General features: G+C 41.3%; 1 protein-coding gene across 9 annotated transcripts; it reads left to right on the top strand.

Annotated features, from left to right (window-relative positions):
* The first annotated feature begins 817 nt into the window (after positions 1-817).
* On the top strand, positions 818-15,005 carry CDV3 (CDV3 homolog). 9 transcript variants are annotated; one of them, XM_025291637.3, is made up of 6 exons: positions 827-1,476; positions 2,170-2,246; positions 10,650-10,795; positions 11,313-11,472; positions 12,625-12,674; positions 13,091-15,005. In XM_025291637.3, the coding sequence occupies exons 1-6, from the start codon at positions 1,237-1,239 to the stop codon at positions 13,105-13,107; spliced, it is 690 nt and encodes a 229-aa protein (XP_025147422.1). In that variant the 5' UTR covers positions 827-1,236; the 3' UTR covers positions 13,108-15,005. The 9 variants fall into 9 exon arrangements, with proteins under 9 accessions (XP_025147443.1, XP_025147412.1, XP_025147422.1 ...); XM_025291640.2 differs by lacking the exon at positions 13,091-15,005 and adding an exon at positions 12,803-12,992 and having other exon boundaries at positions 828-1,476; XM_025291627.2 differs by lacking the exon at positions 13,091-15,005 and having other exon boundaries at positions 819-1,476; positions 11,319-11,472; positions 12,625-12,992.
* Positions 15,006-17,791: the final 2,786 nt, after the last annotated feature.

Raw genomic sequence — 17,791 nt, 5'->3', positions numbered from 1 at the left:
TGAAGCGACTTAGCATGCACAATGAGTATTAAGTACTGCGCTGGCAGCTAAGAGGTAATCTTTTCCCACGTATCTTGCAAGAGCTAACATCTCCACTTTACAGATCAGGCGCTTGAGGGTCAGATTTAGCTTGACACTATTTCTAGCTATCTCACAGAAAGTAGAATTCAGATAAAATCAATCTCCTTTTGACTACCTTCTGATTTACGTAGACCTTTTAGTAAATAAGAACTAAACTTCAAGTCGAAAGCACCTCATTTTCATAATAATCATCACCTACGAATAAAATGAACAGTTGCCAGACCAGAGAGGGTGAAAATACAGAGGCCAGCGGAGCAGACGATACGTTCTTTATATAGCTAGCTTAGCACAGGGCCTCTCAGTCTCACTAAAGTTCAAACCACTACAAGGCCACAGTTTGCGGCGGACTAGCAGACACACGTGTACCCTACGCATGCGCCTAGAACGGACCTACCCACCCCTTCGACCGGACCTCTTTAGCCAAGTCACCAACAAGCCCTCTAAATGCCCGCCCTCAAGGCTAAACCCTCGACCAATCAGGAGGCAAGAGCCATCATGTACGTCACTTATTTAGCATACACCCTTTCCCCGCCCCCAAGCCACAGCCCCGCCCCGTCTGAGGCAGGGATTGTCGCCTAAGCACTTCGTCCTGGCACCTGATTGGCTCCCTTGCCAGCCGCGCCTCCGTCTCCTCTCACCGCCCTCCCCTCCACGCTCCCACAGTGGCGGGCGGAGCTAAGTACGCAGGCGCGGGCGCTGCCTCTCTTTTCTGGTGGCCCGCCCTCCCTCCTCCCCTTCCCTCCCCTCCCCACTCCCTATCCCCTCCTCTCCCGGCCTGCGTGCTCGCGTCTTCCTTCTGCACGCGCCGCCGCTAACCCACCACTCTCGCCGGAGCCTCTGGCCCGCGCGTTCCTTTTTCCCTCCAGCTGTGGAGCGGGCGGGATCCTGCACTGCGATCGCGGCAGGAGCTGCAGCCCGGGCGGGCTCGGGCGGCGGCGGCGGCACGCGAGCCCCTAGGAGGACCGTACCACCGTCCGCCAGCAGGCGGGGGGGGGGCCGGTCGCCCCGCTGCACACGCCTCAGCGACCCCGCGGGACTGAGGCGTCGTCGCGCCCGGGAGCTTGAGCGCCGAGCCGGCCTCGACCCCGAGCTCGGAGCCCCGGCGGGCCTGGCCCGCCGCCGGCCCCACCCATCCGGGCCAAGGAGGCCGCGGCCATGGCTGAGACGGAGGAGCGGAGCCTAGACAACTTCTTCGCCAAGAGAGATAAAAAGAAGAAGAAGGAGCGGAGCAACCGGGCGGCGAGCGCAGCGAGCGCGGCGGGAGGCGCTGGCGGGAGCAGCGGAGCCACGGGCGCGGCGGGCGGTGGGGCGGGCGCGGGGACCCGGCCGGGCGATAGCGGGACCGCGGGCGTAGGGGCCACTGGCCCTGGGGCCGCCACCAAGGTTGTGACAAAGGTGAGGGGCCGGGGAGTTAGGGCCCGGGCCGCGCGCTTGCGCCCATGTGCCCGCCCCCGCCTGCCTGCCTGGGGAAGCGGCCGGGGCCGGCCGGCGGGCTGACGGGCGCGGAGGCTGCCACGTGACGCGGGCTTCCCACGGCGGGCCGCCTCGCGTTCCCCGCCGGACCACAGCGGCCCAGCTCCCGACCCTCGTCGCCTGGCTCGGGCCAGCACGCAGGCAGGCGGCGGCACCCTCCCGGGGACTCGGCCCGGGTCGGAAGTGCATCTATCGGGTGACGTCTACTCTGAGTAATTTAGCGTTCTGATTTCAGCCCAGTAGTGTGAGCTGAATTTTCTAACAGTCACATTTGTGGCAGATCTAATTGGCTCTACTTGGTCTGGAAACCTGTAAAAGAAAAGTCTCATACAAGATTGAGGTAGACGTTTAGTTGTGGGCTTACTATTGACTTAATCCGACGTTTCCTGGTTGCTTTTAAAGGAACAAGTCTCGTGAAGGAACTGGGTGGAAGTAACAAAGTTTAGTCACGTTTGTCCTCAAGCCTAGTGGCCTTGGGATTGAGCAAGGGCTTTGGCCAGAAAACAAGTCCACACTTTAGGTTCCAGCCACTTGATCCCTTTTTAATAGTATGATAGTTGTTTTAGTTGTGTTTTAAAAATAGCTTTAATTGACTACCGGGTACTTGTTTTACAGGAGGAAGATGAGTGGAAAGAATTTGAGCAAAAAGAGGTTGATTACAGCGGCCTAAGAGTTCAAGCAATGCAAATAAGGTATGGTTTGGTTACAGATAACGTTTATGTCACCCACAGGATAAATACTGTATGTTTGGGAGGTTTTTTGTCCCAAAACAGCATCACAGTACTCTTGTGCTTTAGGTATGCTTATTACGACTAATGGATTATGTCTGTTCCTCCTCTGTGATGGCAGCCCTTTTATATGCCAGTCAAATTAGCTGCCAGTTCTAAAATCCTGTGAGTGCTTGCCTACTTCAAATCTTGGTTAGTCCTTTTTGAGACAGCTAAAATGGATTTTGTGCTTTCAAAATTTTTGCTTTTAATATTGGTGGGTTGAACTTAGCTTTTGTCCCAAAAGATAACATGGGTGGTTGTAATTGAAGCATAGTTACAGGGAAATACAGATTTTACCTATTCAACTTGTGTAATCAGCACGGAAGTCAAGAAAGGAAACATTACTGGTAGAGAAGAAAGCACCCCTCCTAATCTCTTGTAGTCATTGTTTTTGCCCCCAAAATAACCACTGTCCTAACACTATAGATTAATTTCCCCTAGGAATTTATAGAAATGGAATTATAGTCTAAGCGTAAAGTTTTTTAAGAAAACAGTAATTCCTGAAAATTAACATTGGTTGATTTAGAAGATTTGAAATTAACATGTTTTATCAAATTAACATGTTTATCAGTCTATGGTAGTCACATGAACTTTAGATTCATGTAAATAAATGTCATGTTTTTGAAAGTTTCATGAAGTAGAAAAATCCATTGGCTTAGATTAGAAACCGTTTATTCCCAGTTTCAAGAAATAAGTGATCCTAGGGAATTACCTCAGTGCTCTCACTACTAGGGGCCTAAGTTCTTCTACTGGTTGGGGAACTAGTCCTGCATACCATGAGGTGTAGCCAAAAAAAGAAGTGATCCTGATGCACTGCCTTCCAGATTGAAGTTTGTGATTTATATTTACTCGTGACCACCTGGCACAGTGGAGGAAATAACTTTTCCTTAACAGAATACTGTTCTTTGACCTCACTCAGTTAAATTCAGTCGCTCAGTCGTGTCTGACTTTGCGACCCCATGGACTGCAGGCTTCCCTGTCCATCACCAACTCCTGGAGCTTGCTCAAACTCATGTCCATCAGGTCAGTGATGCCATCCAGACATCACATCCTCTGTTGTCCCCTTCTCCTCCTGCCTTTAATCTTTCCCAGTATCAGGGTCTTTTTCAGTGAGTCAGTTCTTCACATCAGGTGGCCACGGTATTGGAGTTTCAGCATCAGTCCTTCCAATGAAGGACTCACTAGATGGTAATGTTTATAATGTTAAATAACTTGTTAAAAAAGCAGGGCTAATGTTTATGACATTTGTTGAATACTTAACACAGCTAGGCATTCATGTCCTAGGTGCTTTCACGTTGTTGCAAAGTGAAACCTGATTGATAGTGGGAAACTTAGGGAATAGTTTCTCTACATTTGAAATACCTTCCTGGTGGTGTGAAGTAGAGGTGATAAGACTGGAGGTTTATTCCCAACCACTTCTTGGCTTCCTTCATGTGTTAGATGTTTTTGAAGAGGTGTAGTTTAGAAAATAATACATTTTCTTTCTCCTGGGGCTTGGCTTTTAAAAATCGGGAGGAGGGATGTGGAGTTGTTAACAGTTATTTGTGGTAGTGGAACTGCCTGGGTGTTGGGTTCCTGTGTTCTGTGGTAGAGTAGGCTCTTGCTCTGCCTTTCCTGATTGCCAGCCCATGTACTGTATGTTCTCAAAGACTCGATTACTGAGCAAGAGCAGTGCTTTCTGAGGGAAGAGGTTTCAAGTTCATTGAATGCTAGAAGTTGATTTTGTTATACAGGATATTTAAACTACCATCTATTTTTGTCATTGACTGTATATCCCATATCCATTCAGGGTTATTTTTCTTCATTTTTAGCTACTCCTGAGGTGGTGGAACATGACTTAAATCACTTTTATTCTTCACTTTTGCCAGAGGCGTAATTAAATCTCAGTTAGTGTGAGCATTGAGGTTTGCTTGACCCAAAATAGAGCAGCTTTTATACTGCATTTTACATTTTTAGCATCTAGTCATGACCACTTAGTGGCCATGCAGAGGTCTTTCTCTTACCTGCTAACATTGAAAAACATACCTTCTTCCTGAAGGAAGCTGTTTTGTAGCTCCTTAGTCATGATGGAGTCTGGGGTCTGTCTCTGTTGCCTCCATAAATCAATAGAAGGGAATGTAAGTTTCCAGGAAAGGCTTGAGAGTGAGAAGCTGTTAGAGGTTTCATAATAATGACTGAAAGTTTTAACTTTAGACTGGATTTGGTGCTTCTCAGATGGCTCAGTAGTAAAGAATCCTCCTGCCCATGCAGGAGATGCAGATTCAGTGGGTGGGGAAGATCACCTGGAGAAGGAAATGGCAACCCATTCCAGTAGGAGTGGAAATCCCCAGGGAAAGACACATTGGTTCAATAGAATGGAAAGTAGGTTACTCGCACAGATAGGATGTAGTTGATAATATAGCAAAAACACGGACTTAGGGAAAGACAGACCTAGGTCTGCATTGTAGCCCTGCTGCTTATGTGTGACCTAGGGCGAGTTACTTTACTTGTGAATGTTCTCATCTGCAGAATTGAGATGACTGCTCAGATTTGTTGTGAGGATTTTGAAGAAGATGTTCATAATATATCTGCTTGGTTCATGTTAATCAACTTCTCTATTTAGTGGGTAAAGTAGAGTGATTTACTCTTGGGAATTTCGCTGTTTAGCCATGAAGCATCTGCTTTATAATTCCAATATTTGAAGGAGTCGTGGAGACATATTATGACTAAAGCCCTAGGCTGGTGAGTCAGTGGGTTTTCCAGATTGCTCAGTGGTTAAGAATCCGCCTGCCAACACAGGAGATGTTGGGTCAGTCTCTATCAGGAAGATCCCCTGGAGAAGGACCCATTCCAGTATTCTTGCCTGAAGAATCCTATGGCCAGAGGAGCCTGACAGGCTACAATCCATGGGGTCGCAAAGAGTTGAATGTGACTGAGCACACATGCATGCTGGTGAGTCAGTTCACCATGGACTTAATAGGACAACATGCCATTTCAGGTTGGCAGTAGTATAATCATACAAACAAAAATCCTCAGAGTTGCTGGAGTTCTTGCATGATTGTTGTCTATGTCTTGATCTTACCTTTTGGGCTGAAGCCCTTGGAAGGAGAGAGAAATTAAATATCTCTCTTCTCGGATATTGGAGTGGGGTGGTTATGCCTTTAATTTGTCATCTTTTCTATCCATGAGAGAGGCAGCCTTTCAATATGGGACAAGAGAAAATGAAACTTTAGAAATTGACTTAAAATATCTTGAAATTCTCTATAGTCTTAATGTTTTTCCTCCTAAGGTTTTGTGTTGAAAAATTACAAACCACAGAAAAGTTGCAAGAATAGTAGAATAAGTACCCTTATACTTTTGGCTGAGATCTACCAATCATTTTTTGCCACATTTGCTTTCTCTAGTTAGCTGCATACAGTCTTAAAAGTTCTCGGCACTAGTCGTAGTAAGTTAGCATGCTCAACCTGTGTTGAAGTTAAGCGCAGTTGAAAGAGGGGAAGTTTTCAACAGCGGCAAACATACTGTGTTAACATTCTAGCTCACATTTACCAACTAGCTCAAGATTTAAGTACCAGGAGTAGTAGGAGGTCACGTGTCAAGTTTTGTGTCTAAGTTAATAAATCTTATTCAGGATTGCATCATTGTTTACAGACAGGTTCTGAGAGAGAAGCCATTGAGATGATAAAAGAAAGAGCCTGGTGCTTAAGCTTAGATTATTGGTTGATAGTAGGACCTGTAGGCCTTTCCCATCTTTAAAATGGATTTGAGGGAGAAAGATTTCATTTACTACTTGCTACTAAATGGTGAGCATTTGTCGTGTTTCACTAACGTGAGCCCAGTGGTTGTCTAGAAATCTTTGGACAGCTAGACTTAAACTGGTTAGGTAGAACTAGTTAAGTTGTCCTTTGAAGAGAGGAAATTACTTCAGCATCCAATCTGGATTCATTGTAGAAAATATTTGACGTCTGAACATTGATTGTTAGGTCTTGGAGTTGTAAAAAAAAAAACAAACAACTACTCATGCTCAGCTGAACCCCTGTGGGTCGTTTCAGTGATTTGTAGAGGCTGTGGATGGAGCCCAGGAGAGAGACGCTTAGGTGTGCCATGAAGGGGCCGAGAAAGAGTCCTTGGATGGGTACAATGACATGCTGCCAGGCATTACTTGTCAGGCGGTTTCTTTCTCCCCAGTTTACTGTCATGGCAGTGGTTGCATAAAACTAGTGGAGTTGCCCCTTATTACTGGCAAAAGTGCAGTCAAGTCTGGATTTTGTGTTAGTTGCTTTAGTGTTGGGAGAGGGGAGATAGGATGCTTAAATTCTGTAATGTCCCTTGAGACATGGAGGTAAGAATATTATGTTTTTTATAAATATACTGCTGTAGCATGGGTGATCCTGATCAGTCTTATTTCAAAAAAGTGAGCTTCTCAAATCTGAAAATACAGAAAATTTTTGTATCATATTTTAGAGCTATAAAGAGAATAAAATGAAGTGAGAGGCAGCCTGAAAGAATATGGGCTCTGGAGTCCCACTGACTAGACTTTGCTACCTTGTAGCCCTGGGGAAGGTCCTTTAAGTATCTGAATATGAGTTTCCTCATATGTACAATCACCCCACTCCAGTACTCTTGCTTGGAAAATCCCATGGACGGAGGAGCCTGGAATGCTGAAGTCCATGGGGTCGCTGAGGGTCAGACACAACTGAGGGACTTCACTTGCACTTTCATGCATTGGAGAAGGAAATGGCAACCCACTCCAGTGTTCTTGCCTGGAGAAGCCCAGGGACGGGGGAACCTGGTGGGCTACTGTCTGTGGGGTCGCACAGAGTCAGACACAACTGAAGCAACTTAGCAGCAGCAGCATATGTACAATGGGTCTTCTCGTCTTTGTTATTTCGAGGTTTAGCTTTGTAAAGTGGGTATAACACTGCCTGGCATAGTATAGAGTTACTAAGTAAATACTCCTTTTTCTAGCATTATCATTCCTTGTACCCCACCAATAGCACCATATAGACTAAAGCATATTTAAGACAGTATACTTTTGAGTTGTGATAATGAATTTATAGTGGCATTGTAGTTTTCAAAGCATCAAATTTAGCTGATGAGATACTGTATATTGGGTTAAACGTTAAATTCTAGCCTAGTTGTCTTCTGTGGAAATAATTCTTTGTAACATGTTTTTTGTTCTTTGGCATTTGGAGGTTTGACATTTTCTGAAATACCTATGTATGAAAGAGTAATATGATATTTAAATTATTTCTGTTCTGCTGTTGGTACTGTAGCATTTCAGCAAGGCTCTTAGCATCTCTAGGCCTTATTTCCCTCTGTTGAATGAAGTATCTCAATTAGATAATTTCCAGTGTTTAGTTTAGCTAATATTTCAGAATCTTATGAAGCCAAAATACTAAGTTGTCTTGTGCCTGTTATCAGTATAAAATCCCTCTAATTAAAATAGATCACTTATTTTCTAGTGTAGTTTATACTCTGGAGGTATTTAGGATTTATGGGTTTTTTAAAAAAATTCATTTCTGTCACTTGTCTCTGAGAGAAAAAATTGATGAAGACTTTCAGCATTCTATCATACTATATTGGAATTTTTCTTTTTTTGCAGATTAGGAAAACAATGTTTTTGGGTTTTAGAACATTTGAAAAGTAAAGCAGCATAAAGAAATATTCAAGGGATAATCAGTGTTCACATTTTTTTTTTGGCTTTCAGTTTATTACAAGCTGATAATTTTGGAGTTTAAATTATTAATCACCAAATATTAAAATAATTTAAGGAAATCGCTATTTTAAAGTTATATATATGTGAACAATTGTGATTCAGTGCATTGCTGAAAAACCATTTCAAAATGTAATTGACCAAATGAAAGCTGTCATGGTTTGGGGGGATATTAGAGTGTAAAAGTGTCATGAAGTCACTTAAATCTTTATGAGCCTCTTATCTCCCCATCTGGCATAGATTGGGTCGCTAGGACATTACTAACTACTTAGTCATTATAGCTAAGTGAATAACACCTGTGCTTTTATTCATAGCCCAAATTACATTATAGTGTAATTTACATAGGTGTGGCTTCAGAAGTGGGTAACTTTTTAAAAAAAACTTCTTTTGAAACAGTTTTGACATTTGAGTACCACTGTTAGACTCGTGGATAAATTATGACATTCATACTCTTAACTATTCATTCTGCTTAAAAGCTTTAGGAAGAAGGTCATACTGCTTGGTATCCGATTTAAAAGAACATTTTCTTGTTGAGTTTTTGCTTTTTCCAAATGCTATATATTTTTCCTGTTAAAGAAATGTGATGCTTTTATGAAAACTCAAATATTAAAAAAGCATGTAATAGCAAGTGCTGACAGCACTTACTGTGTGCCAGGCACTGTTCTGAGTGCTTTATGTCAGCCAGTCTTCATAATGGGATTCTTATCCCCATTTTACACATGAGGAGACGGAGGCATACAGAAGTTAGGTGCTGTACTTACTCTTTCTGGCTGATAAATCGCAGAGTCTGCATGTATTGAACAGGCAGTTTGGCCTTAGAATCTGCTCCTAACTGCATGAAGAAAATAAAGTCATGCATTCTAGTATCCACTTTTTAACATTTAGCTAAACAATCATTCTAGATGTCTATTTATATTAGGTAGATAGATTTTGTTTTAGTACCTTGTTTATATGAAATGATTATTTCCATGTTAGTATAAGCCTAACACATTATTTTAAATGACTGCATGGAATTCTACTACATTATCAACAAGGAAAATTGAAGGCTGGCTTAGCCATACTCTATACCCTTTTTTCCTCTCAAACCGTAGTCTTAAGTAAAACCTTGCTGTTGTAAATGCAGATTGAAGGTAAGTTCATTCCGCTTTCCCCTTCCTGTTGCCACCCTAGGCCTCTAAACTCTGCAGTTACCTCTGGTTGGTGGGCAGTGTTGCATGGTACCATTGTGTCAGTGTCATTAAAGGAGACCATTAGCAATTCAAGAAATTTGTCATATAGCCAGAACTTATTTTAATAGACATAGAAGGCTAACACCCTTAGATGTCATTTTGCAAAAACCAAGAGAAGCCCTAATGTTCTCAAGGTCACAGTCAGGGTAGGAGTCATGTATTGTTACGACCAAAATTATGGATCAGCTATCAAAAAGAGAAAATATCTCAAAGAGTGGAAGGCCAAGGACAGTATGTTTTTTTAATAGAGGAAAGGATAGTAGATTGGTGGTGGAGACTGATAAGCTGAAGACCTAGGGAACACCACTAGTGTCATGGGAAATAATCCAGGGAAAAGGTGGTGTCTGTGCCACATGCATCATCTGCAGGGGCAAGGGAAGTTTGACTTGGCAGGTATCTTTGTGCTGTCAAGCCAGTGAGATAGACAAGATATATGTACTTGTTAACACATTCAGGTTTACGTGACACAGTAATAAGTAATCCAACTCAAGGAGACATCATCAAAGAGACCTTGGAGAGATTCACTTGGAGAGATACACTTCAAGAATAGACAAATTGAAAAGAGGCATTAAATAGAATCTTAGAATGGTATGTCACCACTGAGAATGTGTTTTGCATTTATAATCACTAGTAAGCAAAGACTGAGTTCTTTTATTCTCTTCTTTAAATGGGTGACACATCTCTGTTATTAGGAACCACTTCTGTGTATTCCCTGTGTCTGGATAGTAGAGACTGATGCTAAACACTAACTTGTTTTCCTCTGTTGGAATGTGAATTAATCTTGAGAGTATTTTGTTACATGTACTAAAGGATTAGCAAATGAAATTAGACAACTTTTAAAAACAATTCATTTGATCTGAATTAATCTGAAAAAAATCTAGTAATTATACTTTTGATTATTTTTCTCTACATGTCCAGTTAGATTGACCTTTCTTCCCTCCCTCAGTAGGGACTCCTATAAGTAATCAACGTAGATTGTTATAAGTTGATGTGTCAGTATGTTAAATATTTCTAGATGTTCTTGAGTGTATGAAGTTTGCAAAAAGGGAAATGGAGACTGTCAGTGGTTTTATGGACTTTTTTCCAGTGATGAATTCTTTCACTTGAAGTTAAGTTGAGGCCCCAATGCATAAAATAAAATCCCCTATTTCTTCCTTTCCCTTTAAAAAAAAAAAAAAAAAAAAGAGCTTGGCATTTGGGCTGGAAGAGGGTTAAGTGCCTTCTCCAGAATCACAGATCAGTATTGATAGAACTAAGGATTTGGACTGACAGATTTTCCACCTGAAAATTGGACTGCTCAGGTGCTTAATTTTTTTCCGTATCCCTCATGAGGCCTGTCCCCCAGGACCCAAACAAAAAACTTGTTTCTGTAATTGAATTCACATATTTATTTTCCGATAGTGAAAAGGAAGAAGATGAAGTTGAAAAGAGAGAAGATCCAAGTGATAATTGGGAAGAAGGTGGAGGTGGTGGTGGTGGTGTAGAAAAGTCTTCAGGCCCTTGGAATAAAACTGCTCCGGTACAAGCACCTCCTGCTCCAGTAGTTGGTAATCTTAATATTTCATTTTCATAAAGCTGTGTTGTCTATAATTTTAATAGGCAGTGAGCTTTCAACTAAGTGCATATTTGCAGTGAGTGAGTAGGGTCTTCTTTCCGTTGCTAGGAGAGAGAGATTTGTGTCTGATCTAAACACGTTCATATCCTCAATAAAGGAACTTGGAAGTTAAGGCCGTAGGCAGCTTAAGTCTTACAGTAACCCTATAGTGATCCTATAGCTTGCCAGACATGTTTAAGGTTTTTGGTTTTTTTGTTTGTTTTTCAGTTTTTGACAGCTGACTACCCATCTTTTTTTTTTCCTTTTCCCATTTTACTCAGTCTGAAGAATGAGTTCTCAGAAGGGGAATATCTCAGATAATTTTCTTTCTTTCTGTTGTTCAGAGACCTTTAATGTAAATAAATATTGTTTTTTTTTTCCCATAATTGTTAAATGATCAAGAATTCAGGAGTAGCTTGTTAAAATGCTAGGCACTTGAGTGGTTTCTCTAAACTGTTGTGAAATGTCAGTTACAGAAACCCCAGAACCGACAATGACTAGTGGCGTGTATAGGCCTCCTGGAGCCAGGTTGACCACAACAAGGAAAGCACCACAAGGACCACCAGAAATCTATAGTGATACGCAGTTCCCATCCCTGCAGTCCACTGCCAAGCATGTAGAAAGCCGGAAGTAAGTATTCTCAATATTTTGTTTTAAAACCTTTTGCCTTGGCCAGAAAATGGGGTGTTTGGTATTTGAAAACCCACCTTGAGGGTTGCAGTAAAGCCCAGGCTGCAGCTGAGAGGTAATTAAGAATTAAGGTAGGTCTTATATGCCCAGGAATTGGGGAGGAGAGGAAGAACCCTGGAAGGGCTGAGGGGAAAGAGCACCAAAGACAGACATCTTCTGCAAGTTCCTCTTTTCCCTGGGTTATGTCATTCTGTAGCCATGACAAGTCTTACCTAGTTAGAATTCATAGTAAGTATTGGGTACATTATTGCTGCTTCAACATTCCTTATATTATAGACTAGAGAAATCAGCAATATTTTATTGTATTCCCAGTTAATGTGAATAGATGAAAGATGCTGACATTTATATACCTAATACTAAAAATAATCTTATTTCAGCAAGTACTTAAAATGAATGCTACCTGGAGTTAAATGACCACATATGGCACATCCACATCTTATATAGGGACATTATTTTTTTCTTTATGTAAATAAGAAGTGTAAATGACATAGTATGGAATTTGTGGGGGGTGGCTTTTTAATTAAATCCTAGTCTTTTTGCCTCTTTGAGGGCACAACTGACTTGAATTTAAACCTCTGACTTGCTCTGTCCTACACACGAGGCACTGATTCACCACATGCATCTTTATCTGATCCATTCCCATAAAGTAGAAGTGCAGAGAGGTCTTTGAATAATGAGTAGAAATTTACTTGAATGAGAAGCCCTTACTTACATATAAAAAAAGAGATGTATTGTCTTTTTCCTAAGAGTAGAAGTGAGTCTTAGAAGGATTCACCATGTCATTAGACAGCTTTTTAACTTTGCAGTTGTCTTGAAGTTGGTCCCAGAATAGGATTTCAGTTAATAGTATTTGGTAGAATTGCAACCACAGAAAATATGACCATAGCGCTTCAGTACAGTATTCTATATTTTCTGTTCAATTGAAGCCTTAAAAATGGTTTTGATAAGGATTTTACATGCCAGTTTCCCCCTCCTATCCCTTCCTCAAGATTTTTCCAAGGGGTGGCTTTTTTATTTTAATTCAAGAAAGAATATTTTCAGAACAACCTAGTGAAGAAGAAATATTTACTGATTACATTTCTTTTCCCTTAGGGATAAAGAAATGGAGAAGAGCTTTGAAGTAGTAAGACACAAAACTAGAGGTAGGGATGAGTTTTCAAAAAACCAGGCCCTTAAACTTCAGCTAGACAACCAGTATGCTGTGCTTGAGAATCAGAAAAGCAGCCACACACAGTACAATTAAGGAATGGTGTTTGCTAACCCTTCTAAGGTAACTAAACCACAGCTAACCGCCACGGACAGCCATCCATCATCTGATCTCTGCTGGATCTACAGCCGATGCAGACCACTTGGTATACATGACTGACCATGTTGCACTATGGAAGTTTAAGTGTTACAACTGCTCTTTATGTGTATTGGATTTAGGGGGGCGGTTCATAGTTATATTAATGTTCGAACTAGATTCAGCAGTGTTCTTTCATAATTACTCTGCGAGTACAAAAAAAAAAAAAATCAAAACCTGTAGCCAGTGGTCATATCAAAATCTTTTTATGTTCAGATACTGAGCCTTCGTAAGGGTTGACTACCTCAGATTTGCTGCACTCATTGTGGACTTCATGTGGATCACAACTTCTGGATAAGAAGGTTACAGCTATTAAGTATCGATGTGAAACTTGAAACCAGCTCTACTGGATTCCTATCAGAAATCCTGCAGAAAGTCAGCCATCTGGGTTCTGATCTGCTTTAAAAGATGAAGATTTAAGTGACCTTAATTAACCTGTCCTGTGCCCCATCTATAAGGAATACTCTGAGGTGGACTGTGGCTGGATTAGACTTCCTAGAACATGCAGCTCTCAAAAGAACTGATGTGCTTGGAAAATCTGTAGGGCTCTGATTTATAATTTAAAACTTTGAGTTGTATTCTGAGGTAACCACAAATTAAATTCAACCAAACTTTGGTCACCAAGTGGGGAAAGGGGTAGGAGGGAAGAATCTTATTTCTTTTAGTAATTTTTTATTTGGGTAATGCTTTTTCTGTGTTCCATATTAAGGCTTATTTTTTTTTTTTTTTTTTGCTATCACTTGGAATAGTTCTTTTACAGAGCATATTGCTTAGCTCAGTAACCTGAAGTATGCATTGGAATTGTGAAATGTCTCATGAATTTGCCAATCCCTAGAGTGGAACCAAATGGCCTTTAATGTAAAGGGCAGTAAATGCAGGGGGCTCTACTTCAGGTGCTGCTAAAGCCTCCTCTAATCAGGTCTAAATTGTATAGTAAACTGGTGGAAAGACTTTGTTTAGTTTCTGCTCAGGCCAAGGGAGTCACTGTCCTGTCCTTACAAATTCAAAGCAGTAAGAGCAGAACCTCAACCTGAAACACACTTAAGTTTCACAGATCTTGCATGATCTTTGACAAGAATTCCAGATGCACTTGTGCCCAGACATTTAAGGTGTTAGGTATTCTGTAGATTCAGTGATTGTCCCAGCCTAGCTTTGGTATCAACCTTCTGATATGTCTTTAAGTTGATCATTTGGAGAGTCAGGGGTGAAAGACAGGTGATGTAGCACTTCTGTTTTTAATAATTACAGCTTAAACTATCCAGTAATTTTTAGTCCTGAAAATGGACACCAGGATGCTACCCAGGATTACTGAAAAGTCTTTCCATCTAATGAGATAGTCTGGTAATTTCCTAGTTTTGTATCTTTGGTAGAAATATTTCAAAGTGGCATATGACCACTTGATGCAGAGTCTGGGTTTCTCTATAATAAAATCCCTTTGCCAAATGTAGGAGTTGCAGGCTTGCTACTGGCAAGAGTGAAGCAGATGGGTGAGTAAAACTATCCTGTTATGGGAGCATTTTCCTCTAGGAGTTGAGACTTGATAAAAGTGTCAATGCAGGAATCCCACTCCTGGGAAGCGAACAGAATCACCTGATGGGACCTGCAAAGTGTATCTGGGCAATAATGTTGGAGTTACTTGAGGTGGCAGGCAGGATGCCTATGTTCTGATGTGCTTGGGTGAGTAGCTGAGCCAGCCAAGGAGAGGTTGGATGATTGAAAAACAAAGGATTCTTGGTTAATCTGAAGACATCATATGGGAAACAAAAATCTTTTAACAAATAATCTCTTGGACCTTGAGCCACATAAATCCCCTGAAAAGTGCATTTTTTTCCAGCAAAATTTTTTTGGGGGTTATGTTATTGAGGAACTGAGATGAATATATGGGAAAAGTTATTTAATGGCATAGAAATCTAAAGACCTGCAAGGAGACTTAAAAATCCCAACCCTTGTTACAACTTTTTAAAAAATATGTGGAATTATCAAAGTGCACATGAATCAAGTTTTAATATGCTGTATGATGGGTGGATGAGGCTGTCCATTGTACCATTTCTTTCTTTGAATTCTCAGGCATGGTTTGGCAGTGCAAAAACTATGTGTCATTAACAAATTCAATAAAAAGTAAATATATGGATTTTGGAGTCTGGTTTTTGCTCAACTGGTAACTTATCCTCTATCTTTGCAAATGGAGGATTGATGATATTCCTGCTTTGCTCTGGGAGGATGATAATCTCATCCTGAGTGACCTTCCCATTTGAGAAATGTTTGTTTTTAATGTTAAAAAACCAGACCTGAAATGAAATTGTGAAGCTGTGACGAATATTCTTTTCCAAAGATAAAAACTGAGATGCACACTTGTCTTCATTGCTGTATTAAGTTTTGTTGTCTTAGACCATGGCAGGGGAATCTACACTATCGGTTGTATCTACTATGTAAACTAAAGATTTGAGGCCTTATCCTCTGAGAAGCTTACAAATTTCTCGAATGAGAAATTTCAGAATTTAGTCTGAATTGTAGTCCCTACCAGGCTTCCCTGGTAGCTCAGATGGTAAAGGATCCACCTGTAATGCAGGAGACCCTGCTTCAATTCCTGGGTTGGGAAGTTCCCCTGGAGAAGGGATAGGCTACCCACTCGAGTATTCTTGGGTTTCTCTGATGGCTCAGACAATAAATCTGACTGCAATGTTGGAGATATGGGTTGGAGAACTGGGTTCGATCCCTGGGTTGGAAAGATCCTCTGGAGGAGGCCATTGAAACCCACTTAAGTATTCTTGCCTGGGGAATCCCACTTGGACAGAGGAGTGTGGTGGGCCACAGTCCATGGGGTCACAGAGTCGGACATGACTGAGTGGCTAAGCACAGCGTAACACATTTAGTGCCTAAATTTCTAAACAATAGAGAAAGTATATTTTAAGTAATTTTTGAAATACCAAAAGTCAAATGCAAGTATTTGAACTATTCATTTTGGAATGTAAGTATATGTATTTTTTTTTCATGCCTACAACTCATTTGTTTAGTAACTGAAGTATGTACCTGTTAATGTTCCTCATCCATTGCACCCAACCCCATATCCCCATCTCTGGCAACCAGGTGCTCAAAGTTCTGATACATTTTTTCCCTCTGGAAACCACATGCTCAAAGTTTTTTTTTTTTAATTCCACCTATAAGTGGAATCATTACTTGTCTGACTTATTTCACTAAGCGTAATGCCCTCCAAGTTCATCCACATTGCTAATGGCAAATTTTCATTCTTTTTTATGGTTGAGTATATGGGCTTCTCAGGTTGCTCAGTGATAAAGACTCCACCTGCCAATGCAGGAGACAGGAAACGGGGGTTCAACGCATGGATCTGGCAGGCAGACTCTGGGGAAGGAAATGGCACCCCACTCCAGTATTCTTGCCTGGGAAATCCCATGGACAGAGCAGCATGGTAGGCTGCAGTCCATGGGGTCACAAAGAGTCAGACACAACTTAGTGACTAAACAATTTATGTATGTAACACATTTTCTTCATGTGTCTGTTGATGGACACAGGTTGCTTCCTGTTACAGTAACTTGGCTTTTGTAAATAATGCTGCATTGAACATAGAGATGAACATGTCTTCAATTTAGAGATTTTGCTTTTCTTGGATAAACACCCAGGAGTGGTTATTACTGGATTGTACAGCAGGTTTTTTTTTTTAATTTTTTGAGAAATATCCATACAGTTTTGCATAGTGGCTGTACAAATTTACATTCCGACAAATAGAATGAGGGTTCCCTTTTCTCCACATCCTTGAGAGCACTTTATTTGTTGTCTTTATGATAATGGCCATTTTGACAGGTGTGAGGTGATATTGTGGCTTTGGTTTACATTTCCCTGATTAATACTGATGTTGAACATCCTTTCATGTGTCTGGCTATCTGTACGACTTCAGTGGCAAAATGTCTTCTCAGGTCTTCTGTCCATTTGATTTTTTTTTTTTTTTTTGGTCCTGCTGCACAGCATGTGGGATCTTAGTTCCCCAATCAGAAACCAAAACCTCACTGCCTACAGTGGAAGCATGAAGTCTTAACCACTGGACCACCAGGAAAGTCCTTGTATGAGTTAAATTTGGACATTAACATAGCTGATTCATGTCATTGTATGGCAAAAACCACTACAATATTGTAAAGTAATCAGCTTCCAATTAAATTAATTTTTTAAAAAATTTGGACATTAACACTTACCAGATATATCCTTTGCAAATACCTTCTCCCATTCAGTAGGTTGCCTTTTCATTTTGTTGGTAGTTTCCCTCACTGTGCAAATGAATAAAAGCTTTTTAGGTTGATGTAGTCCCATTTTTTTTGTTTCTTTTGCCTGAGGAGACATCAAACATAGATGGAGAAAAAGGGGAGGCAACAGCAGATTTTATTTTCTTGGGCTCCAAAATCACAGCAGATGGTGACTGCAGCCCTAAAAAGACACTTGCTTCTTGAAAGAAAAGCTATGACAAACCTAGACAGTGTATTAGAAAGCAGGGACATCACTTTGCTGACAAAGATCCATATAGTCAGTTATGGTTTCTCTAGTAGTCATGTGTGAATGTGAGAGTTGGCCATAAGGAAGGTTGAGTGCTGAAGAATTGATGCTTTTGAATTGTGCTGCAGAAGACTTAAGTCCCTTGGACTGCAAGGAGATAAAACCAGTCAGTCCTAAAGGAAATCAACCCTGAATATTCATTAGAACTGAAGCTGAAGCTCCAATACTTCAGCTACCTATTGTGAAGAAACTCTGGAAGAGAATTTTCCATTGGAAAAGACTCTGATGCTGGGCAAGATTGAAGGCAGGAGGAGAAAGGGGTGATAGAGCATGAGATGGTTGAATGGCATCACTGACTTAAGGGACAAACTCCAGGAGACAGTGGAAGACAGGGAAGCCCGGCGTGCTGCAGCCCAT

Source organism: Bubalus bubalis, chromosome 1 (genome assembly GCF_019923935.1).
Source record: "Bubalus bubalis isolate 160015118507 breed Murrah chromosome 1, NDDB_SH_1, whole genome shotgun sequence".
NCBI lineage: Eukaryota > Metazoa > Chordata > Mammalia > Artiodactyla > Bovidae > Bubalus > Bubalus bubalis.
This window is presented reverse-complemented; position numbering and strand designations above follow the sequence as displayed.